The sequence below is a fragment of the Argiope bruennichi genome, chromosome 7, assembly GCF_947563725.1.
Source record: "Argiope bruennichi chromosome 7, qqArgBrue1.1, whole genome shotgun sequence".
Taxonomy (NCBI): Eukaryota; Metazoa; Arthropoda; class Arachnida; order Araneae; family Araneidae; genus Argiope; species Argiope bruennichi.
The window spans coordinates 52081240-52106961 of record NC_079157.1 but is presented as its reverse complement, the minus strand read 5'-3'; the positions used below and the strand labels follow the sequence as shown (position 1 = coordinate 52106961).

Below are 25722 nucleotides of genomic sequence, written 5' to 3'. Positions count from 1 at the left end.
TGATTATGCAATCAATAAGAAATAAAAGCAAAAAAAAAAAAAGGATAAGGGAAAGGCAAAGGATTAAAAAAATATGAATAAGAAAATAAAAGGGGGGTGGGAAGGTGGAAATAAAGAGAGGTTCAGTGCAGTATATAAACTATCAGTACAGAGCCTTCTATTTTAAGACACATTACCAGCAACTGTTTCTATAATTCATTGGGCCGTGTTCACATTCTGCATGGCTTGAGGTAAATGGAAGTTTTAGTACTTAATAAGAAGTGAGGAAATACATATTATAACAGTGTATAAAAACTTTATCTTCTGTTATTGGTGGTCATAGAACTCTGTCCTATCCGGCTTTTTTGTTATCCAGTCTGCCCCTCTGCCACATTAGGTTGGATACTCGGGACTGTATTTTATGTGTACAACAATCCTGACAATGTATTATTTTATAGTATATTTCATTAGCTTGCCTTTTGGAAGAAACAGTATGGCTGTTTTGAAATAGATTATATAATTTTGAATAATGACATGCTGCTAAAATAGGGCCTTAGTTGTGACCCCTTCTTTCCTTTCTGTGCAAATCAGGGAAAAAAGGCTCACGCCCGAGGATTTTAGACTGCATTAAATCCGACTGCATTATGGTTCTTCGACAAAATCAAATTTCAAATTATGAACATTCTTGCCTGGGATCCAATACAAATAAGTCACTCAATTCTGATGAAGAAAAATGGCTTCAATTCTTAATTTGAATATAAAATGTGTGCAATAGGAAACAGTTTTACTATTTTCCTATATTCATTTCAATTCTGATGCAGGCTGAAGACTTCTATGTATTAGGTGTTTGCATGTATTTTGATAATTTTTGTCACTTTAAAAACGCATTTATTGAGAAAAATTGGTACAATATATATCAATCAAAATATTTTCCATCATTTTCTGCAATTTTTTCCCATTTTCTTCCAATAAGTCTTGTAATTGATTATCTTAGTATTCTTTTTTTAGTCCTCCAGGACGTTCTTTGTCATTAACATCGAAATCACCACAATTAAAGTGTTAAAACCAAAATCTACAATTGGGATATTACGGAGTAGCATCACCATAAGTTTCTAAAAATGTCTGATGGGCTTTGGCAGCAGATTTCTTCAAATAAAAAAAACAAACAAAAAAACAATGACTGTCGAAAATGCAATTTGGAGTGTTTTATGATTGGGGTCTTTATATGCTGAATAACTCAATAATAATAAATGGGAAACTTTCAAAATGATAACAATAAAGTAATAGGAAGTTGGTATAACCCAAAACCATTATCGTTTATATAGATACTTCACATGTTTACTAATAGATGTCACTGATTAAAATGCATGCAAGCACCTAATAGAAGCACCTAATTGGTTGAATAATTTTATCTTTATTTTGCTTTAAACCACTTGATATCATTTATTATCATTATGCTAAATGATAGTAATTATCAAATGCCTTATGTATTTTAATTAATAGAAGAATGACAAAGGAAAAATAGCCTTAAGTATTTTTGTTTTTATTGCTACAACTTGCTCCATATATGGAGTAATATATAATGGCTGATTAGTTTTTTTAAAAATCTTTCTGGTGGTAAAATCAGTAAAATTGTTGAATTCTTTTTTCATGCATATAAGGAATGAATATTTATTTTAAAAAGTATTATAATCATGGAATTGCGAATCATTTAAAATATAAATATTTCTCCAGAAATTGTAATAACTAGCCTTGCCTTCCCTACACTATTAAATAAAAATAATACTTGTTAAATACTGCTTGCTAGTTCATAGCTTCCGAGGTCTATCATAATTATTTAATTACTCACATTTAAAATAGTAAGTTAACTTCTAAATGGTGGCTTGCAGTCAATTGAAACAAATGAAGTAGAGCTTTAGTGAGCAAACCATTTAATCTACTTGCATTCTCCAGTTTCTTTCAAAAATTATGAAATGAGATTTGGCTTACTCTGTCATTATAGACAGACCTTCCTTATTGCTTGATTAAGCCAGAAAGATATGAATTTAAAGAAAGGCTACAAAACACATGTGGTTTCTTATTATTCAAGCACTGTTCTTTTCAGTATTTCTGCTTTCCAGCCGATCATCATTGTGATGTAAACGATTTTGTAGAGCTGATATAAAACAAGAGCATTTGTGTGCTGAGAAGTGATATTACAAAGCAAACTTTTTTTATGATTGATTAGTGATTTACAAGCACAAACATATTGTTATGGACAAATAAAATTCCGCTAAAATCGGCGATAGGTTCGCATGTGTAGTGGGTATATGGTGTAAAACAATAAGCAGGCCTCAATAACAAATGATGACATTTATTTACACAAAGGCACGAATACACACGACAAAACACAGCTGAGAGGCACACAAGCAACACACAGCAGCCCACAAGTAGGAATTGGTAGAAAACAACAACCACAGCACACAAAGCGGCCAGACAGAACTCAGCAGAATGAGCTATTCTCTATGGTGTCTTCAAACGCTTGCTATTTTCCACTGTCTCCTCGCTTTAATTGTATTCGACTGCCAGCTCATTACCTTACGATTGGCCACACACGACTCGAAACTGTTTCTATAATAAACTCCATGATTCGGCAACTCAATTCATCAATCGCTTGAGCTGCCCTCAACGCTTGTGCTTCGCTGGACTGATCCAACTCGTTGTAAGAATCTAGACCAAACACACGACTGTCTTTGGCTTGGATTGTTGACCTGTTTTATTTCCAGAGCAGGGAAGGGAAGGTTCTCGGACAATCAAGGATAACTCAGCTGCTGTTGGTCCTATCGCCAAAATTCCAGAACATTCTAGTATCATCTATTTTGTCGCCAAGTCCGGGTCTCATTGATCCAGCATCCGATCAGCATCCAATAGAGCTGATCGTAAAACGATCTTTAATATGATGGAAAGTAAAATTACAGATTCGTAACAATATAATAGTATTTTTAAAACTAGTATGAGTTATGTTGTGTCTATTATGTGTATTGAAAATTGAACAGGTTCATTTGATTTTCAGGACCACTACACATCATTATTTCTAAAATATTTTTGTATTATAAATGGCATTATATTGGTTGAATTATTTATTAAATTATAGCCTATTGAATATGGGCGGTTCTAAATATCCTGTTTTAAATATTTTTGTAAATGATTCGCTTGCATTTTAATAATGATTTTTATAGCAAAATAAAAGCTTATAAACATATTAAATTTTATCTGACATAGATACTAATAAAAATCATTTACAGAAAAAAAAATGAATTGAAACTATGAGAACGAAAAATTATAGTGTGCTTTTAATTAGGTTTTACTTTTGTAAAATATGCTTTAATTATATATTTTTTTATATCCTTGCATAGATTTCTGAGAAATTAATTTTTTTTGACTTCGAATTTTCAAGAATTCTATCAGTAAACTCTACTTTTTTTATCTGCTTTTCCGTATGTTTTAGAAATTTAACTCCGATTATATTTAAATGTTTGGTACCAACATTTTATCTAGTTTATCTTAAATTATTTATTTTCTTTGTGAGCATTATACAGGTCTTTTTAAGTGGGGTTGTTAAATGATCATGAAAATCCCCCAAATCACAATTTTTGATTTCATTTTAGTTGTTTCCAAAATGTAATATTTTTATGTAAATATTGTTTTGAAATATTTTGATGTTTTGATTTTTCTGATCTATTTATTTATTGTCTATTGTAGTGACAATATTCTATTGGACGAGAATTTTATTCCTAAGATAGGAGATTTTGGCCTTGTTCGAATAGGAGGTAACAGTTCAGCTTCAACTATGGCCATTACCAAACATTGTTGTGGAACAGAAGTATATATGGCCAGAGAAGCACGTTATGGCGACGTTTCAGTTAAATTAGACACATTTAGTTTTGGAGTGGTTTTACTAGAAATATTGACTGGTCTTCCTCCGTATGATATCAGAAGGGAAGATAGAGATTTAGTGAGTATATTTAATTATTTCTCCTTTAATACTCATCAATTATGCCAAAAAGCCTACAACTGCGTTGTTACTTTTTTGATCTGGTATATTCACGTGGGCTGTCTAAAATATCCGACTTGGAATTTTTCTACGTACGGTGATAATGCTAGAGTGGCGCCTTTTTGGACAGTGGAAGAAGACAATTTAATGCTCATGTTTGAATTTTTCTCTGTATTCGAGTGTGTCAGTCGCTGCTTGCTTGCCGCTGAGTAAAGTTATGTTATAAGTGTTTATCGAATTTTTGATTTCTCTTAAGCTGATTGAACGAGTTGAACAAAGATACTGCATCAAATTTTGTGAAAAGCTTGATGATTCTCAAAGCGAAACAATTCGTAAGATTCGGCTTCTGTATCGTTAAAGCTCAAAAGTTTTATTTCTCTCATTTTCTTTCCATACTTTTTCTCCCTCTCTCTATACTTTTATTTTAGTTTCGCCAGCGTGTGGTCTTCTCCGGTTGCTTTTATTTCTTACTAGCCGCCTTTGGCGACCAGCCGGTTCGCCAATCTTAACGTTCGTTAAAATTTTAATAATTAAATATTTTATGCAATTCCAACTTTAATAGATTCTTCAGCAAAATATTTTAAAACGTCATATTTTGATTGTCATATAATTCATTCATAATATTATAAAGGCCTTCAGTCATAACGTAATATGTATCTCTAATTTTCTGTTAGCACCCGTAGAATTTATGCTTTAAATTAAAGTGGAAAGAATGAATCTGCAATTAATATAATATTTTTTACTGAAACAGAGCATTTTTTTATAATATGATTACTGATAACAGAGTCATTGGGGGGGGGGGCACTTTATGGGTACTAAAGAATATCTTTCTTAATTTATGTAATATCTCAAGAATTTGTCAGATCGATTCATTAACAATGATTATGTAATATTTCTTAGATTATTATGTAATATTTCTTAGATTCATTATGAGCAGATCGATTCATTAACAATGTTTAATTTTAAATGCATCAAACACTAAGAAAATAAAACGAATCGTTTAAAATAAACGGTTGAAAACAGGTTTAAAAAAAAACTACTTAAAAAACGATATACTTATAACTATAAGCATATACAAAAAATATATAACTAACATAAATACATTTTAATTACAAAAGCATACAACGAACCTAAAAAATAATTTAAATCCAATCCGCATCCATTGATAATAATTGTCAACACAATGCGGAATTCAGAACACAATGCGCATGCGTGAATTTTTAACGCCAGTTACGTAACGCAAATACGTGATTTTTTCTACGCCAGTTGGGGTAACGCTATGCGGATTAGAAATTTTTAATTTCCTTTATTCTATTTTATTTTAATTCAAAAGTACTTCAGAATGAATCTGAAAGATCGATTAAATCACAATGTTTAATTTTAAATGCATCAAACATTAAGAAAATAAACAGAATCGTTTGAAATAATCCGCCGAAGAATGTTAACCCTAGCCTCATGACTGTTGGGAGAAAAAAAAAACTGAAGCCTTACTGGGAAATGGAAGATTTTTTTGGCGGAAAAGTTGGCGGTGGGGAAAATGGAAGATTTTTTTGGCGGGAAAGTTAGTTTTTAATTAATAATTAAAATTCTAATTAAAAATTCGAAAAAAGGAACCCCAGGTGCACATTCCCAACCTCCAAGGTATACATGTACCAAATTTGGTAGCTGTAGGTCAAACGGTCTGGCCTGTAGAGCGCCAACACACACACACACACACACACACACACACACACACACACACACACACACACACACACACACACACACACATTGAGCTTTATTATAAGTATAGATATAGATAATTGTAAAGCTGATTCTTTTTTCAAAATCATTTCTGCCGGTACGTGCATGAGGGTTTCAAAAAGTGTGATGCAAAACTAAATGTATCACAAATACGTGTGCTTGTTGCAAAATCCAATTCCTATGCAATTCAAAGTATCACCAATCTGTAGATTGTTCTAATAAGTAAGCATAATTTTATCATATGTTTCGCAAATTTATTCCCTTAATAGTAACAATATATTATACTGTTTGATTCTTTTTATTATAGTTTTTCAATTGATTGATGATTGATTCTATCAACTAAGTAATTCGATGCATTATTATTCATCTAATACAAGGACTTGTTTATTGCTTCAAAAAATAAATATACACAATAGTTTTAAGTCGAATTTCTTTGAAAAATTAATCTACATTTTTTTACAATTCTATAGGCGTTTTTAACTATAAAAATGGAAAAATAAATAAATAAAACGTCAAAATGATACACTGTCTTAAATGGTGAGCGAGAGGCACCATCCGCATACATGGGGTTAAATAAGGCTTCTTACTGTCTACTTGTTCGTTATAACTTGCTTTATTAATGATATTTCTTATTGTTTGAAAGAAATATCATTCTCTCTAAAGAGCTCCTTAATAGTGTAATCAGTTTTTAAGTCAGCCGTGATTTATATCTATTTGTGGATTGTATTTAACATTATATATATATTAATTTTTTTCTACACAATTGGCTTATCTACAGTGATATCTCTGTCTCTGTTTTTTGAAGCTTTTATTTTGTCGGGTTCTAAGCCATGATGGAATTATGGGAATTGAGCTGGCAGCCATTGCTCCTAAAAACAGCATCTTTTGTCCTTCAAAGGGATTTTCCATATTGTGATGCAAAAGAATAAGTTGCACAACATATATAGTGACTCAAACAATTGAGAATACACCTTACTTTTACTTGATAGATCCGACGTTCAATATAAATAATGCATTACCGAGAAGTGCAAACATGTTTTTATTTTTACACATAACAAATAGTTTGATTGAGAGTAGAAATAAAGAAAAATCAACGAAAAACTTTTAAGCTGAAGAATTTCAGAAGCATTTAAATAAACATACGCAGATTATTTTTTTTAAAAGCTACTGTTTTTTCTCATTTAGTTTAGTTTTTCATATTACTGTCATTTTCTAGTTTGTTCTATTTTTTTACTAGTGGTTTGAGACTTCATCCATGTTCTATATTTTAATCATATCTATGACGCAACAGGGCCATATATGGTTTTTGCACCAATAAACACCATCAAATCAACCTGCCTTTGAAGTTCATGGTATCTTTCAGTAATATAACTGTTTTGTAAACTTCGAATTATTAATAGATTTTCCACTATTTTTTTCATAGACAATCCATCACTTCTTAACTGAGTCACCAAATCACAAATAGTTCGAAAAACTTCTATTTTAAAACAGTCTACTAGCTAGAATTAAATAAATGTTGCTGCCATTCCTTTGTGATTCTTATGTCACTCCATTTTTTCAAAATTTATTATGAATCATTTCTGTAGGACTCCTGTATTAATTTGAATATTGTGAATGAAAATATTTTTTGCATGTCAATTTGTAATATCTTTTAAATATTTCAGTTAAAATATTTGTTGCTTTTGTCAATGTAGACATTTATTATTATCTATTATACATTTATTATTATTATCTATATTTTTGACGTGTTTTTTTTCAGTAATTTTTGAAAGTAAATATCAAAGATTAAAAATTATGCTAATTTATATATAACTTTGGCTTTTGTATGAAAAGTTTTTTTACCCACTGTTTCTGCGAGTGAAGCAGTGTATTTTTGAATCATCAGTAGCTGGGATAATAGGATTAAAAAATATGAATTGAATGTAATCAATGAAGTAAGCTTTGGTGATTGAAACTGGCATTTATTTACTTTGGAAACTGAACTTCTTAAGAAAAATTCCGTGATATCATCGTGCCATTGAAGATGTAATTGTCCAGATAATTTATCTTTAATTGCATGTCTTTTTTTATAGTATTGTAACTTTACTTTATTGTTATTCATTTAAATAACACAGATAATCAACAGTATTTTTTACTTTCATCAGTGGAAATAAACATGCAATTAAATATTCATTAATTAATTAAATATGATTAAATACTTGCATATTATATTAAAATTTTATGAATTTTAGTGCAACAATTAAATGCATTGCTAAAATTTTAACAAGCAATATTTTTAAAAAATTGTCAAAATTCAAGAAAAAAAATTAAATAATATGTCAAAATTCAAAGAAAAAAATTAAAAAAAAATGTTTTTTGCAATTTTAAAGTGGTGTAAAAATAATTGTTTGCAGTAATTTTGGAATTTATTGTGGAAACTTGTCAAAATATTACTAAATTTTTAATTAATTATAATTTTAATTAAATTTGAAAATTATCTCTCTGCGTGCATACTTCCTTCCTGCAAAGTGTATTTATTCTATATTTGATAACTTTATGTCAAAAGCTATGGTTTGCAGTGTGGTAACACACAGATTTATCGTTATTATTAATAGAGATTGTATTGTGTTGTTTACCTTGTATATTATTAAATTTAATCTGGAAATTTGCTTTTTTTTCTCTTTAATTAGGTAACTCATATGGAAGACTGTGAAGATATATTGACAATGCTTGATCAAAAAGTTCTATGGAATGAAGAACAGGCCATATATCTGTATAAAATCGCCAATCAATGTTTAATATACAAAAAGAAACAGAGACCTACTATAGGAGAAGTATGGCATTTTTCAATTTCCTCTAATACAGTAAACTCTTGATTACTTAAAAATGACGAGAAAAAGACACAAATCCTAATAAAAATGCAATTGAGTCATTTTTATTTGGAGTTGGTGTTCTATAACTACAATTATGAATTTACAGGGGTGTTTGTGCTCCGGGGATTTTGAACTTCGATACCCGGAAATTCCGGGGATCGTCGTTCAAAAGGAAGTAGGAATAATAATGAATTATTTATTTTGATCTGGGTAATTTTGTTTGCTTTGAAAGCAGAAAACGCAAGGTCAGTGTGTGTGGTGAAAACTTTTCCTTTCTTTCTCCAAAGGCAGTGATAATGCGTGAAAAGGGGGAAAAAACTTCTTTTTTGTTCTTTCCTTATTGCGAGTTATGACTCATTCCCCCGGTTCTCGGACATTCTCTTCTGGATTCTTTTCGGCAAGTAGGCGCGGTAGAAAAAAAAGGGAGAGACTTCGTTCGACCAGATGTGCGATCACGTGACCTGGGTTCAAAGGTCTTAATTTTGCAAAAAAAGTAATTAATTGAACTTTTATAATTAGGTCATTCAATACTTCATAATCGTAATTTTTCATTTCTCCCCCCCCCCCCTTCTCGAAACTCCAAAATGTCGGTAGTAAGTCCGTAAAAGTTTCAGGGGATTTTTTGGGGTCCCACAAACACCCCTGAATTTATAAACAGTAGATTTCTGCATTTACAAATTTGTTAATTTATTTTTTTGCACAAAAAAGTATCTTTTTTTCTACTAAGACACTGCTGTTTTATTTTTTAATAAAGATTTTGATCATAGAAAAAACCATTGATAATTAAGAGTTTACTGAACTTCATTTATTGATTTAATAAAAACTGTAATATAATTTTCGTACTGTTTTTAAAAGGAATATTTAGTCTCACCGTTATGCAAATTTGTGCATTTGTTTAAATTTTGGCATCAATTGAAGTCAAAATTTTAAGACAGTTTTGATTCTTTGGAATGAAATTACAATTTTATTCTTTATGTACGTTTATAAATAGTCATATAGGAACAGTATATCAAAAACTGTAATTTTTTGAAGAAATCCTAAATGTTATTTTTTTCTCTAATAAGATATAACTTTAAATTTATATTTGCCATTTAAATTTTAATTGCCATTATTTTTTTATCAGTTAACCCAGTTGCAATTTTACTGTTTTAACTTATCACTTCAGTTTTTATTTGAGCTTATTGATTTTTCAATATCAATGCTTCATAAATGAGAAAGTGAAAACATTTGCTTGTATGTGAAGTATAAAGAGATAAAGTGTTGTGATTGTTAAAAAATCTGACCTCAAGGCTTTGTTAGATCTCCATGTTTGACTTTCCTGAGCCTGACACACAAAAAACACATTTTGCAAACAAAACTAATGTTTGTCTGTTTATGAACATGTTAGTACTAAAACACTTTGAGGTAAATACATGAAATTTGTATGTGGTCTTTACACAAATTTTTTTAATTTCTATCAAATTTTGACAAAATTGATAATAAAGTCTTCTATTTGTGTAAAACTGAAAAACATGAAGAACCTGATGAATAAAATTTGCTATGCATTTTTAATAACAAATTCAAGCCATCTCTATCAACAAATTGATATCAGTCTACCAATAAATTTGTCGATATGTGAATATTATAATTCAGAAATGCAATGACTTACAAATCTGTAACAAGGCTTAACTGCACAGTTTGTACAAGAAATTCCAAAGAGAAAGTATTGTCATTAAATAATTTGAACATGACATGTTGATGAATCTTCTCATTTCAGACCTTCCTGAGTCTGGAAAACACATTTTTCGAATTATGTTTGTCTGTCTACAAGCATAATTTGAAATTCATAGATTTTGTATCAAATTTTGAACAAAATCCATTCAGAGCAAGTCTGTCTGTCCAGCTGCTGGAATATGAGTTAACATGATAAATATAAAACAAAGAGTTGCTAGATGGATAAAATTTGGTACACAGATTTAACATTTAAAATGTAGATTTCTTATCAGATTTGAAAGAAATTTCCAAATTTGATTGTCTGTACTTTCACAAGCATGTAAATGCAATGATTCAAAAACACAATGACTTATTGAAATTTTTATGTGATTTTCTGTCTGAATGAATGAGAATTTGTCATGAAATTTTGGTTTCAATCAGACAGAAAAAAAAAATCCATTTAAAATACATGTTCGGTTTTGTGATATTTCAGTATTAACTTCATTCCAGCAATTAATCAGTAAGGATCACAGACTAATAATTTCTTGTGTTCACATACATATTGATGGACAGACAGATTTTTCTTTAATTATATTGCCCAAAATTATACAGAAATTTGTCACTTTTAGTATGAAATCCATGTACTTAATGGTAAAATACCATACCATCATGCATTTAGTATACACATTGTCAGGAAATACAATTTTTAAGTAATGGTATTTCCTGACAAACTTAATTTCAAAAGCTATAATTTAACATGGAGATTCATCCAAATTTGAAGATCTGGTTATAATGTTACAGTGCTCTTGGTATCTTTCACGCATATATGAGAAATAAAAAAAACGTTCTTGTCTAGATTTAGTTGTACAGTGAAATAATACAATCAATCTCAATAATACTTATGCTGGAGTCTTTAATGATGTAGACACTTCATTTTTAGAGATGCTTAAGTACGTTTTTTTTATAATGGCATCAGCATTATATGTTGTTAACATTATTGCTGAGCATTGATCGCAGATGTGTAATTCAAAGGATATAATTTATTTTGTTATTGGGCATGGCTATGATTTTATTAATGTTTTTGTTTGTTTGTCCGCCCTTAGGAATAGGACAATTGCAATGTTTGAATGATTATTTTATTCATTGATTAACTCACATGGAATTTTTACACTTTGGGTTGAGACTCTTTATTGCTTGCCGGCTTGTGTAGAACTTTTCTATTAATTCTATTAATTAAATTGATATTTGGCTGGTTTTAACTATTACTAGTAACTACTGTACTTCAGCTCCCCTAAAGTTGCACATGAAATCTGTCCTGATCAAACGTCCTTCCACTGGTGTGGTGTGGAGAGGGGGGTGCCAGCTCAGGTGTCGTCCTCGTCATCTGACCGCGGTTCAAAATGACGAGGTCCGTCCCAAAATATCCCTAGTGTTGCTTCAAATGGGACGTTAGTATAACTAAACTAAACTAAACCAGCTCCCCTAAATGTTTGTAATTTTTAATCTCCATAATTATGGTTGAATCTTTATACAAGTATTTTTGAGCTGTGCTTATGTTTGTAATTATTTGCTTGTCTTCAATTTATTGTTCATTTTTCGAATTTTTTGGCTTAGTAGTAATCTTTTTTTATGCTCTTGAAAAACTACCACAATTTGTTGGGGAAGAGCAGAGATATTATGACCACTATTTCATATTGCATTGAATAGATATACTGTAATTTTAACTACTTATTACTTCCCGGGATTTTCACTTTATCAGTAAATGTCAGATTCAACTGTATTGAATGTTATTCTAATTTATTAGCAATTATAGTAATCAAACTCACAGCCGTTCAACCTGAAGAGTACAGCACCCGATCTCTAGTCCCCTTAAATATTCGTTACAGTTTTTGGTGTTCTCCCTGGTGCTGCCTGCACCATCATGTGAAGTGGTTTGAGACTGTCACAACCGCTTCTACATATATATACACAGTTAGTACTTCTCAAAGAGTAGATTATCCACTTAAGGGAAGAAGCTAGATGCGTGTAGAGACAAATTTGAAAATGTCTTGTTAGTGATATAAAAAAATGGTGTTTTAAAGTTATTTGAATGTATAATGGTAATGCAATTTTTTAGCTTTAATTTAAATCACAAAATGTAATGAAATGGAAGAGTACAGAAAACATTGAATATAATTATGATGTTGCATTTTTTTTTTCTTTGTATGGCTGTGAAAGTTTATATTTGCAATAAAATATATTGTGTAACTTTTTATAATTTTTTATTTATTTTTTACTTTGCAGATATTACCGGATTTGGAATCATTGCTGAATGAATTTGATTTCTAATTGCTATATTAAATGTCTGATGTAAGCAATCGCACAAAAAATTTAATTTTTTAGAAATGTTTAAAAATCCATATTGTATAATTTTTGATGTTTCTGTTGTTTATAAATCTTAGAACGAAATTGTGTAAATATTGAACTTTGTGAATAAGTTGATGCTTTAATATTTAGAGTTTTATTATAATATAAAATTTTAATTTATTTAAGAATGTCCGGTGAATTTATTTATATTTAATACATTATTTTTTATATATTTATAAATGAACGTTTGTGAAGAAAGAAATATACTTACTAAAAACGTATAGTTTTAAAGTTTTATAATTTTTGAGAGTAATTATTATTAAGATTAAAGGAATGCTAAAATATACTTGAAATATAAAACTATATTACGAAGGGCCAGATTGGTATAATGTGTTATAAGTATCCAGATTTCAATACCAGAAAAACAACTGAAAGGAAACAAATTTTCATCTGGTAATTCCAAGCTATGGGTTAAGCTTAGAATCAAAAAAATTAATTAGGAAAGCCACAAACTAATTGGAAATTATCCAATAATTCAAGGTTTCTTTTTAATTTGATGCTTTAAGTAAATTCAATAAGATCTATTTAAATTCTTGTGTACAACAAATTTTAACTACTCATGGTTGTTTCTCGACGTATGGAAGTCGCTTCTGTGGAAAATCGCCAGATTTTGACTGCTTTACTAATGAAGGAAGTGTCAGCTTTTATATTTATTGATCTTCCAAATACTAAAATGGGAAAAAATTCTTTCTAGATTGTTATAGAATTGTGGGAATTTTTGAATTTGTACAGTATAAGATTGGAAAAATAGTGATAAAAACATTATATGAAATATTTTAGAATTTTTTTTTTTTTTTTTTGCATAACAATTAGTTAACATATTAAGATTTTGAATCATATTTTTTTATTGCTAAATGTATCACATTAATCTTATATATATTATTAATAATAATAATAATTTTTTTTATTTATGCCATTATCTTTATTGTATGATCCATTATATATTTACTTATTTTTTTATGTTATTACTTTAACTCTTATGTTTGTTATTTTGTACTCTTTTAAACTTTACTGTTATTTTTTTAAGTTCTATATATTTTATATTTTCTAAATTCTGCTATAATTGCAAATTTCATACTTTAATTTTTATTCTTACATGTTAATTTTTTCTGTTTTATTAATACTGATATTATCAGTTTGAAAGTCTCTGCCATATCTGCCTCACTTGTTTTTATCTGTGTGGGCTTTTGTTCATGTTTTGTAAATATCGATCTACATATCTACTGTGGATTGGCCGAGTTTCTTTATCTTAGATATGTGTGAGAACAAACACTAGTCATAATGCTGTGAGTTTATAAATATATTTTAGTTATTTTATAAATTAATTAATTAAATGTGCATGAAAAACTAAGAATATTAAATAACTGCATTGTACATACTTTTATAATAAGCTTCAAATTTTATATATTTTTTAAAACTGAATTAATATATTAGGTATTGATATTATTTGATAAATAAGGTGATTAAAACTGATTTGGCAACGACGAAATTTATATATATATTTTTTACTTTGTTTACTATCCAATTCAGTGTTAGAATTAATAAAAAAGCTATACTCACTTATTTATCAGAGGAATTTTAAAATGCTGGTATGTTATTGAAATAAAATTAAAAAAATTTCATAACGAGCTATTTTAATATTCTACAAAGGTGAAATCAGCATTTGATTTTTTAAAAAAAAATTAAGGCATGTCATGTATTTCATGAATTAGCCATTTAACTAAGTTAGATATAGCAAGACCTAGCCGTACCATGTAACTTTTTTCTGCAGTTTTTGCTAATTTTTAGAAAAATTATGAAATATTTGGCCATTTGTTTGCATAAATGAACATAGAAAAAAAATGTATAATTTTTTACCCAAAACAAAGTAGCAGATGCTTAAGGGTTCATTCAAAAATGAAGGATCTTGATTTTGAGCTATATTTCTTTTAATTAAGGCTTTTCTATATTCATATCAGTGTCTGCATGTGACCTCTTACATAATACTATTTTCCTCAGTTATGATACGATAACATATATTACCTTAGTGAGAAAAGAATGCAAGGAGGGTGCTGCACAGAGGACATATTTACTCAATATCGCCCCATCCATTATCTTTCTGCTTTCTGAGTCTCCTTGGTTTGCTAACCTCAAGTGTGCTGTCTATCTGTACGTTAAGAAATAATACTAAGCTATATTTTATAACTACCGAACTAAGCAATTCTGGATTCCTGGCATATTACTAAAAAACGTCTTAGCATTTAAAATTATATAAGAAAAAAATGATAAACTATAGAGTTAAAAAAAAAAAAAAGCAAGTTTGTGTTTAAGAAAAGTATATGTTCACATGAACAGATTCGATTCAAAATTCGATATCGATCAAACATTATTCCAAAAATTTTTTATATTCTATCCTCAGAGACTTGTAGAGATTACCATAATTTTGTAAAAGATCCATTTTAAGAGGTTTAATTTTGTATCCTTTTGAATTGTCTGCAATGAAAAACTATTTTATACATTTAAAATGATTCTATTGGGTGATATTTATAAAATGCTTGAAACAATCAAAAGCGAATTAAGTTATTTTTGTATATATTGCATTGGATTTTTAGAATTTTATGGAACTGTTTAGATGTATCATGCATTTTTAAATGGCCGAATTTGTATTTTTATACTCTTTGTTTCATTTTTCAAAATTTTATTGTATGTTCATTGTAATATAAATATTGTAACATCAAAATCAATTTCATATAAATACTTTCCCAATATTTAATATACCTTTTTCTGAAAAATGTCACTCTGGATTTCTGTTTTGCTTATTCTTTAGAATAGAATGTTCTTTTATTATGAGTGCTAGTGATAATTGCTCTGCTAAAATGTAACATTTTTACAAAAAAAGGAATAAACACTATTTGTTCAATATCTTTTCTTGTGCAATGTGTTCATTTCACCATTAGATTGCAAGCCGGTTGATGTTTTGCCCAATGAGAAACTTGACAGGGTCTGAAAAGCAATATTACCATGAAATCAGTGTGATAGTTTGATATTCCATTATTTATTACACTGATAGAACAAATTCATATCACAACATAGTCACATTATGTACATTTATCATCTACAGTTACATGATAAATGTAACTGTAATGTCATCTGTTTACATCTTAAGATATGCTTTAATGGCACATATCCTCGTTTTAAAATTCAGAGTAGCCTAAATTAAACAGGTAATGGTTAAGCACTTCCTGTGCAAAAATAAAAATATTGACTAGATCATAATCAAATTTTATTCACATATTCTACTGAGTATACTGTTAAGATGTAAAAAGGGAAAAGTTCTTATTTTGGCCAATATGGGGCTATTGGCACAATTGTTGTGCATTACTTACTAGTATACTAGAAATTATTTCTTGTTTATCACTTTCTAGTACACTAGAAAGTAATAAACAAGAGTAGTGTACAGTAATACAGAGAAAGTATTGTAATCGTCAAAGAATTTGAATTCGAAATTTTGACGATCTCTGCTTTTGAGACCACATTCTTGGAAAACGTCTGTCTGTGTGTGACTAAGATAACTCGAGAATGCTTTGAGCTATACGGATGAAATTTGGTATGAAGTCTTTTCATCAAATTTCTAGATTTCTATCAAATTTTAAGCAAAATTCTTTTTAGAAGAAATCTATATGTTTGGCTATTCGAATATTGTACAGTTACAATGGCCAAGTATTATAACAGATAAATTTACAATGTTTTGTGTTAAAATCGGATCTGTACAACACAAAGGAGTTTTTGCTAATAAGGCCGAAGGTAGATCATTTTCCACTACGTACTATTTTTTAAAAATGCCAAATGGTGAAACCGAACTTCGCAGCTGGTTAATTTATCCGAAAACGCGACTTGGTATTTTGTTTTTGCTGTACATTCTTTCCCAGAGGAAATGAAAAATCTACAAGGTTAATAGGTGTATATAATATCTGGAAAAAGTTATCAACTGTAATTCAAGATCATAAGCGTTCTATTTGTCATTTAATTCATTTATTGCTTGGAAAGAATTACTGAAAAGACTAAATTTATGTTCGACTATTGATAAAACAAATCAAGTTAATATAAATAAAGAAACGGAAAGACTTAAATTACTATTTCAGAGAATTATAGATGTGATTCTATTTTTAGCATGTAATTATCTTCCACTTCAAGGAAACCATGAAATAATAGGAAAACGCCTACTAATGGAAATTTTTTAAGTTTAATCGAATAAATTATTAAGTAAATACGACTCGGTGCTTATAGATCATATAAACAGAAAAAAATAAATTCCAAAAATAGAATTGTGCATGATTTAGCACATACATCACAAGAACAAATTATTCCTGAGTTAGAAAATGAAGTTAACAAAATTAATGGCGATACAAAAGCAGCCACGTTCCGGGGATAATCTGTGACGAAAGAAAGAAAGTATCCAAATGGATTCTACTTCTATTTCCCATAAAAAACAAATTTCAGTCTTTATTAGGTATGTAAATTTGAAGAGCAAAGATAAAGTATAAATGAGTCATTTATAGGATTTATTGATATAACCGGAGAAGGATTAGCAAAAACTTTATTAGACATATTAAGTGATCTTGATTTAGATATGGATTGTAGTGGAAGGCATACGTCAACGGTAGCAAAATGAAAGGGAAATATACGGTGTACAATTTAGAATAATTGCTCTAAACCCTCGTACAATTTATGTGCCTTGCCTATGACACTCTTTTAATGTAATAATTTGTGATTTGATTTATTAATTTGATGCTTCTAGCAATATATATGTTATAATTTTTTTTTTTTGGATATTATAACGTTTATATTGTTTATTTTCTGTCTCTACAAAAAGATGGGAGCTTTTACAAAAACATTTCTCTTAAACCATTATGCAAGACTCGTTGGAAAACTAAAATAGATACGTTAAAGCAATGTATATACAGTTTGAACTAAATTCTAATCTCCTAGAAGAATTTATTGATGCAAATAACAACAGCGGTATTCGAAGCTAAAAGTCTTGGATTCAATACAAGGAATGACATTTATTTTATGTTAAATAGTGTGTTTTACAATTTGTCCAAAATTAGCACTATCAATAAACTATTTCAAGTAAAAACAATTGTTCTCTACTGCGCTTTTAGTTTAGTCAATAAAATTAAAACTGAAATCCAAAATTTAAGAACAAAATTTAACTCAATTTTAGACGAAGCAAAAGTAATAACATGTAATTTGAATCCTTCAGAACACTTTCCTGTAAAATGAATTCGAATAAAGAGAAAAATCATATTTCGAAACAGCAGAAGATGGAATTATAGAAAATGCCGGTTGAGGAATTTAAAAGTTTTCAAATTAATCACTGATATAAAAACTTTAGAAAAACATGAATTAAAAAAAATGTACCAAAGACTTTGTAACGTTTTATAATAACGATATAGATGAAACCTAACTCAAATAATTGTTTTGCTACGGGATTTCATTTTGACTGAAATGAATGTACATAACACTCAACACATATTGCAATGTAATTCTTATTGATAATTATAATCATTTATTTCTAAATGTATTAACAGTGATAAAACGTTTCTTTACATTACCACTTACTATAAAAAATGCCGAGCGCTCTTTCAGTAAATTAAAATTAATAAAGAATTGTCTTCGGTCAACCATGTAAACATAACGCTTAAATGCATTTGCTATACTAAGCATCTAAAAAGCAAAAATTTTTTAGTTTCCCCGAAGTAATCAATAACAAAAACAAAATAACGCATTAAATGAACATGCAATTGTTATATGTGTTCGTATTTGTATTTTTTTTTTTTTTACTTCGCACAAAATTTAGGGCCCCAAATGGTTTCTTGCACCGGGTCCCTTCATAGAGAAGGCTAGCTCTGAATACTCTTCCAGTGGCGTAGTGGATGAAGAGTATCAATGGCCTCAGTATCAATCCTAGCTGGTAGAGCTACTAAGGCAAACTTTTAGAGCAAATATACCATTTTCCTGAAGTTATTTAATCTTAATAAGCCAATAATGAATGTATCATATTAAGTTTCAGGCATCATTTGCCTCTCTATACCATTGCTTTGTATTAGAATATTTACTCTGCGTCAAAAAAATTTGTATTTTTTTACACTCTTTTTTAAAAATTATTTTTAAATTTATATGTTAAAGTTTTTTTGAATATGCAAGATACTGAATCCAATTCTCACAATGAAATGTTTTTGTTTTTAAAATTTCAATTTGTTATAATATCAGTCGCTTTAAAGCTTTTTATATTGAGATTAAAATAAAATTAATAAAAAATATCTCGTTTTAGAATGAAAAGGAGAAGGGGGGGGCGAAGCTTATATAATCCAATGGAGTTTATAGGGCCCTCCCTATTCGACCCAACGGAGTGAAACTCATTAGAAAATCATTCTTTTTGATAAAAAATTTCTTACCTTCCACAGTACCACTCATTTTTACAACGTGAGCACCTTTTCAAACCCTTGCCTCCACACTGTGCGCATAGAGGCGTGTCCGAAAGCATGGCTTCTATGTTTTTCAAATCAAAGGAGTTTGTCAGCCTAAACAAATGAGAGTTAATTTAACTTATTGGATCAAAGAAAGATAATTTTCAATAAAAATGTGTTTTAAACAACAACAAAAAGGCTAAAAGCATATCATTCAAATGGAAAAATACCGTTACAATACAAAAAAAAAAAAAAAAAAAAAAAAAAAAATCTGTTATCTTGAGAAAAGTGCTTGAATTTTGTCTATTTAGTTCTATTCCCAGTAAGAAAACAAGGCGTTGGCGTCATTTGAAAAGCACTTAATATTGAAATTCAAATATATTTTGAAGAAATATATGCGATTTGAAATCTTCCTAGTAAAGAAAACCCGGAAATATGTATTACGATAATTTCCCTCCAAATGAACAATTTATAGTTGATTTTAAATAAAGTATATTAGCAACATTTTTGCCTGAAAATAAATTAAATAATAAAAGATAAGTTGGGAATGTTTATAAAGGTGAAATATAAAATCTAGAAAGTAACGTGTTTTGAAGCAGACAAAAAAAGTTTTTCATAAAATTGGTCAAAAATTAATCTTTATAGACATTGAGTTTCATGAAGCTTTATAGTATGCACAGATAATTCTTGTTATTCTGCCATCCATATTGAAAGCATGCAAACATTTCAGTCTAATGTTAACAGTGTATATAATCGTCTAACAAAATTTATTACGCCGGTTTGGCGTCTAGCCAATTTTTGTTTTGGCGTTTAGCGGCTCAAAAATGTTCTTTTTTTATTAGTGGGAATTAAATATATATGAATAATAATTAATTATGTAATAGTAAACTTCGTATTTTATATACGTTTTTTAATAAATGGATTGTAGCAAAGATCAATGAGATGAGGCATGCAATCTTTATTGTGTAAACTTGTATTTTATCCCGCTTAGAATCTGAAAGTGCTAATGCCAATTCTAATAAGTGCTTGACAAAAAATAGAACATGAAAATTTCCATTTGGTAAGAATGTTATTATATGTCCAGGTCACAATTCATTCTCGCTTTATGGAACAATTGGAAGTTATTTCTATTATTTTCTTTCAGCAATTTTCTTTATTCTGTATTTGGCAATGCATTTTTTTCTATCATTTGATTATTATTTGTTTCAATCCGATTTTATTAATTAGTTTAATTTGAGTGTTCGTAAATATGTATAAAAAAGATCCCATTGCAAAAAACAAAATTACTGAGATAAATAATTGAACGGTGGAGGGTGAGACAAAGCCAAGATAATAAAAATTAGTTTTGGAATCGCTACTTTCACATTTTATTCACATTTTTTTTATGCTGGATTGTAGCAAAAGTTAATGAGCTGAAGTCTGCTGATTCATAATGTTCTCACCTCGCTTTGAAGGTTATTGGTAATATATTCTTTCAGCATTATTCTTATTTTGTATTAAGAATTACTTTTTGTTAGTGGACCACTATTTGTTTTAAACCGGTTTTAGTGATTAGTTTTGATTTGAGCGTGAATATCACGGCAAGGAAACAAAGTTTTTAATTTAACTATATATTTACATCTAAAATATGTTACAAATAATATAGAGGGTATTGCTGAATTTGACCGAAAAATTCAGAGGGGTGGTAGTAGGCATCAAGAGGATAAAGAATCATCATACAACATGGGGTCCCAAACGATATTTAGTGGGTGAAAATCCCAAAAATATAGGGCATCCGAAAATGGTTGGAAACTGTAAAGAATTAAAAAAATAACAAGTGTTGTTTCAACTATGATTTTTTAAAAGTTAGAATACATTCTTAAAAGTTTTTTTTTCATGTATGTAACATACCGATTTGATGATCTAATGGGTCGTAAATTACTGAAAGCGAAAACGTAGTTTATAAGCTTCATTTGTAAAAATATTAAAACTTGAAGAAAAATAAAAGCTTGAAAATGTAAGGAATTTTGTATTCTTTAATTTGATTGAAACGCGTAGTTTGAAAATACAGGAGTTTTTAAGATATTCAAGAAAGACTAAAATGGGCACAAGAAAACATCGTTGCAACATTGGTACCGATATTTGCAGAGAGCATTGTCAAATTCGAAAGATAAATTTAGAGAGGGGATAGTAGGCATTAAAGAGATGAAAAATTACCAGAAAACATAGGGCCGAAGTTAACATTTTTCACTGAAAATCGCAAATCGGGTGAGTTCGCACGCTGGACGTTTAATGCCACACAGGAAGATGCACACTTTTCCGCTGGAGTTTTATACTCAGATGAAGCCTGCTTTACGTGAGAAGGTGTCTTCAACACGCATAATGCGCGTATTTGGTCATTCGATAATCCTCACATCTCTATCCCATCGAACGTACAACATAGGTTTAATATTTACATCTGGGCAAGATCCAAAGTACATTGTTTTCTTGCAGCACGGTCTTCCGGATTTAATATAGGGAGCACTGACAATTGTACGCCAGAATATTTGGTTAACGCATGATGGTGCACCAGCACATCTTAGTTGCATTCGTGAAATCTGTTATGTTGTTTTAGTTCAGTGAAGTTAAGTTTAATGAAGTTTAATGACCATTAATTCTGAAATGTTCATTAATGATGATTTGCTCGCTGCTTTTATTTTCCTTGAAAGCCTTCTTCCTGATTACCTTGTTCCTAATACTCGCATTCATAGAGTCATTCTCTTCGCCAGACTCATAGTCTTTTCGATGTTTTTGCGATTTTCACTGGAAAACGTTAACTGCGACCCTATGATTTCTGGCAATTTTTCATCTCCTTAATGCCTCCTATCCCCGCTCTGAATTTATCTTTGAGATTTGACAACAGCGTCTGCAAACATCTCTACCAATGTTGTGCCGATTTTAGTTTTTCTTGAATATCTTAAAAACTTCTCAGTTTTCAAACTGCACGTTTATATCAAATTCCATACATTTTCAAGCTTTTATTTTTCTTCAAGTTTTAATATTTTTGCAAATAAGGGATATAAACAACTTTTTCGTTTTCAGTAATTTATGACCCCCTAGATGATCAAATCGGCATGCTACCTATATAATAAAAAAACTTTTAAGAATGTACTTTCACTTAAAAAAATTCATAGTTGAACTATCATTTGTTATTTTTTTATTAATTTTGTACAGTTTCCAACATTTTTTGGACTCCTCATATTCTTGCGATTTTTACCCATTAAACGTCGTTTGGGACCCCATGTTGTACAGTGATTCTTTATCATCTTGATGCCTACTATGACCCCTCTAAATTTGTCGGTCGAATTCGGCAACATCCTGTATATACTTTTAAATTTTATAATTCCTCTGTTAATGTGCATGAGATTTTCTACTGCAACTTTTGTTAGTTAATACCTCACAATTATATCGGAGATATTGTTAACAATATAATAACCAGTCGAAACTTTCATATTTTCAAGTTACACTAAAACCTATATTGGTAGTTTTCAATCCAAAGCTTGTTTCATCGTTCATAAGAAAAACTCTACAAACGAATTAAATGTTTCAATGAAATATCTCAATTTCTTTAGTCTCAATTTGGTTGCAGAATTTTGGCGATTTATGGCTTTTTTGAGGCATTAATTTTTCGCTTTTAAGGTTATTAGAAAATGATAAAGAAGTTTGTCACATTTGGCGCCCTGCCCTTTATTAAACGGATTCTCCTATCTAGCTAACAAAGGGCAGAGCTGTAACAAGTTATCGCCCAAAGAAGCTAATATAATTTTTTTATAATTTTAATAATATAATTTAATGATATAATTTATTTTTTTTTAATTTTCAGTTTTTGTATTTGGCAAAAAAGTTTTGGAGCTCAAACGATTTTGAGAAAGACCCGTTCCCCCACCACCTTTTTCTTAATATCAACGCATGCGTAATCTGATAGTCACGTGATTATTTAAAACCGGTTTAAACTGGTTTATCAGGGGAAAAAATTCTGACCTCGAGAAAAATTTTTTTTAGAACTCGATAGATTTTGAGGTGGTCAAAAACCATCGCTTTTCTAAATGTCGATGATTGTGAAATATGAGTCACGTGAAAACATTGTTTCTTTTGTCGGATTGATGCCCCTTGACGTAAAAAAATAATGTTCTCACATGATAATTTAAAATTTGCGATAGAAAATTTCAATTAAAAAAAATATTTTTTAGTTAATTGTGGCTGAGAGGGTCGGAGAAATTTCCAACAGTGTTCGCCTATTGCTATATCTGCAGAAAACATTAGGAAAAAAAACTGGTAAATTATAGAAACATGTATTCAATGACAAGGAATTGACTTTTATATAGGACTAGTGAAGACCCTGTTGTTGCCGGATAAGAGAAATCTACTGCAGACAGAAAAGTGTTAGAATATTTACTTTTTGCAAAGATCTTGGAGCTCGTCTTGTGAAAGAGCGAAACAGGAGTTCATTTGGTTAGTTGCTATTTCTTTCCACTTTTCTCTATACTCCTTGTGTAAGCATTCCCAGATTTCTGGCACCTGTCCGCAGTTAATAGAAAAATTCAACAGAAAATTTTACAATTCAAAACTTATAAAATTACTACTACAAGACTATTCAAAACAATTGCCATGATTGAAATGGTTGTAATTTTCTTGTAAATAACAATCAGAATAAAATGCTTGAATACAGTATAGGTGAAAGCTTAAAATCTTGTTTGTACATGCAAGAATTTTTCTATATCCCTTGATTTTGGTTACACGAGTATAATCCAAGATCTGTGACTAAAAAGAAATGATACAACCCATTGTTATCCATTTTTACGTTGGTTTCTGTGAAGACGTTTGAATCAATAGGTGATAAGATGGATGTTCAAGAAGGTTCAACACAATAGTTTGGTGTAAATGCACACGATACATTCTCTGGGTGCATGAAAGCTTAGGCGTAGGAAGCAGGAGAAAGGTGAACGATTTCACTAAAACATGAACGAAATCTAAATGGGATTAATATCAGCTAGATATATTGTACGATATCTTAACCACGTAGTCCAATATTCTGAATGCCGACAGACTTGAAGATATTGTAAAGTCTCGATCCAATAAAAGGTAGCTTTATGATCAAATTCTATATTTACAGCTTTATTTACATAAAATTTACAGTTCATCATCTAGGTTAAATGAGTGAGTAGTATTCTTATTCGACACAACAAGAATAGTTCCTCGAATACTTTCGGAGAAACCTCCCAAGGAAACAGCTAGCCGACTCTTAGCGTTCTCGCAAACAGGCGTAGCTCCAGGAATCCACCGAATCTTCTCGGGTGGAATTCTCGTCAGACACTCTACTCTCTGCCTTCTTCTCCACAATTCTTCGTCTCTCTTCCAATCTCCTCGTACTTTTATTCTGTCCCCATCCTCATTCACATCGGACGATTTTCCTGGTTATCCAATAGTCGTTCAGCAACAACTTCACTGGTCTACCGTCGACCGTGGGAATCCGTTGAAGAGCCACCCTTCACAATGTAAGGAATGCAGGTTTACATCTGTTTCAAATACAATGCAGGTGGGGTCCCTTATCTGGACTCACACTAATTGCCCAGATGTCTTTACTTTAAAAGGGTTGACCACCTGGCACTTCTGGAAACACTTACACTGCGGTAGGGCGTCGCCATTGCTGATACTGCTGTCTGGATGCTAATTATGGAGTGTGGGAAAAAGAAACGTCACCATGGTCAAGCAGGGAAGAAGCTGAATCATTACAATATTGTAACAATGTTATAGAATATTTTTTGTTAATAAGGATATTAAGGAGGGTGGAATATCAGCAAGATAACCGGATCCTATTGGATTGGATTCCATTAAGTTCACCACTAAGTTGAAAAAAAAATGTTGACAAAACGAGAAAATAATATTATATTTCAGCGTTTCCTTTTATCATTACTGGCCAATATAATGTCCATATATCTAAAGTTAATAGGAAGATTGTTCAAATTATGCAGTTTTGCATATGGGTGTCTAAATTTTGTGATATAACTTTTTGCATCTTCCTTTCATGATAGTGTACTGAAGACTGAGTCTTAGCGTTTTCTTCATCCGCAATAATTAATGGACTAAAGATGAAGACAGTGTTTCACATGGTAAAGACATGAATACTTTTTGGATGTTGTTCATGTAACCAAGAAGAGTCGCATGGAGCAGTTATTAGCTATCGAAACAAAACTGAAAGTTTAAAATTCCTGTTCATTGCAAGATCCTAAGACTAAGATTTTTAAAACGATTTAATTCTGCTAAGGTATGATATACAATTAGATATGCACGTTTTCGGAATTCTTTATTAGGCCTCGATATTAACTTCCATCCCTTAGACACATTTTATCGAAATAAACGCCTCTTGGAGCGAGTGCAAAATTATTGAGGGTTTCTATATATGAAAAGTGACAATATTTATCGTAGTTTATAGAGAAACCATAGCCTTTTATGATCAGCGAATTGCCTAGAATTACGCTGTTTTATTTTAATGCTATTATAACTGGAACTTACAGAATCTGAGAGTAAATCTGGATGTATTTATAATGAA

At 30.0% G+C, this 25722-nt stretch overlaps 1 protein-coding gene across 2 annotated transcripts in view; it reads left to right on the top strand.

The window, feature by feature from the left end:
• Positions 1 to 15609, top strand: part of LOC129975795 (uncharacterized) — a 29366-nt gene extending 13757 nt beyond the window's left edge. For both annotated transcript variants that reach the window (XM_056089015.1, XM_056089016.1), the window contains exons 6-8: positions 3721 to 3973; positions 8425 to 8568; positions 12583 to 15609. In XM_056089015.1, the coding sequence (XP_055944990.1) occupies positions 3721 to 3973; positions 8425 to 8568; positions 12583 to 12627 (442 nt within the window). In that variant the 3' untranslated portion in view covers positions 12628 to 15609. The remainder of the gene's footprint in view (positions 1 to 3720; positions 3974 to 8424; positions 8569 to 12582) is intronic.
• Positions 15610 to 25722: the final 10113 nt, after the last annotated feature.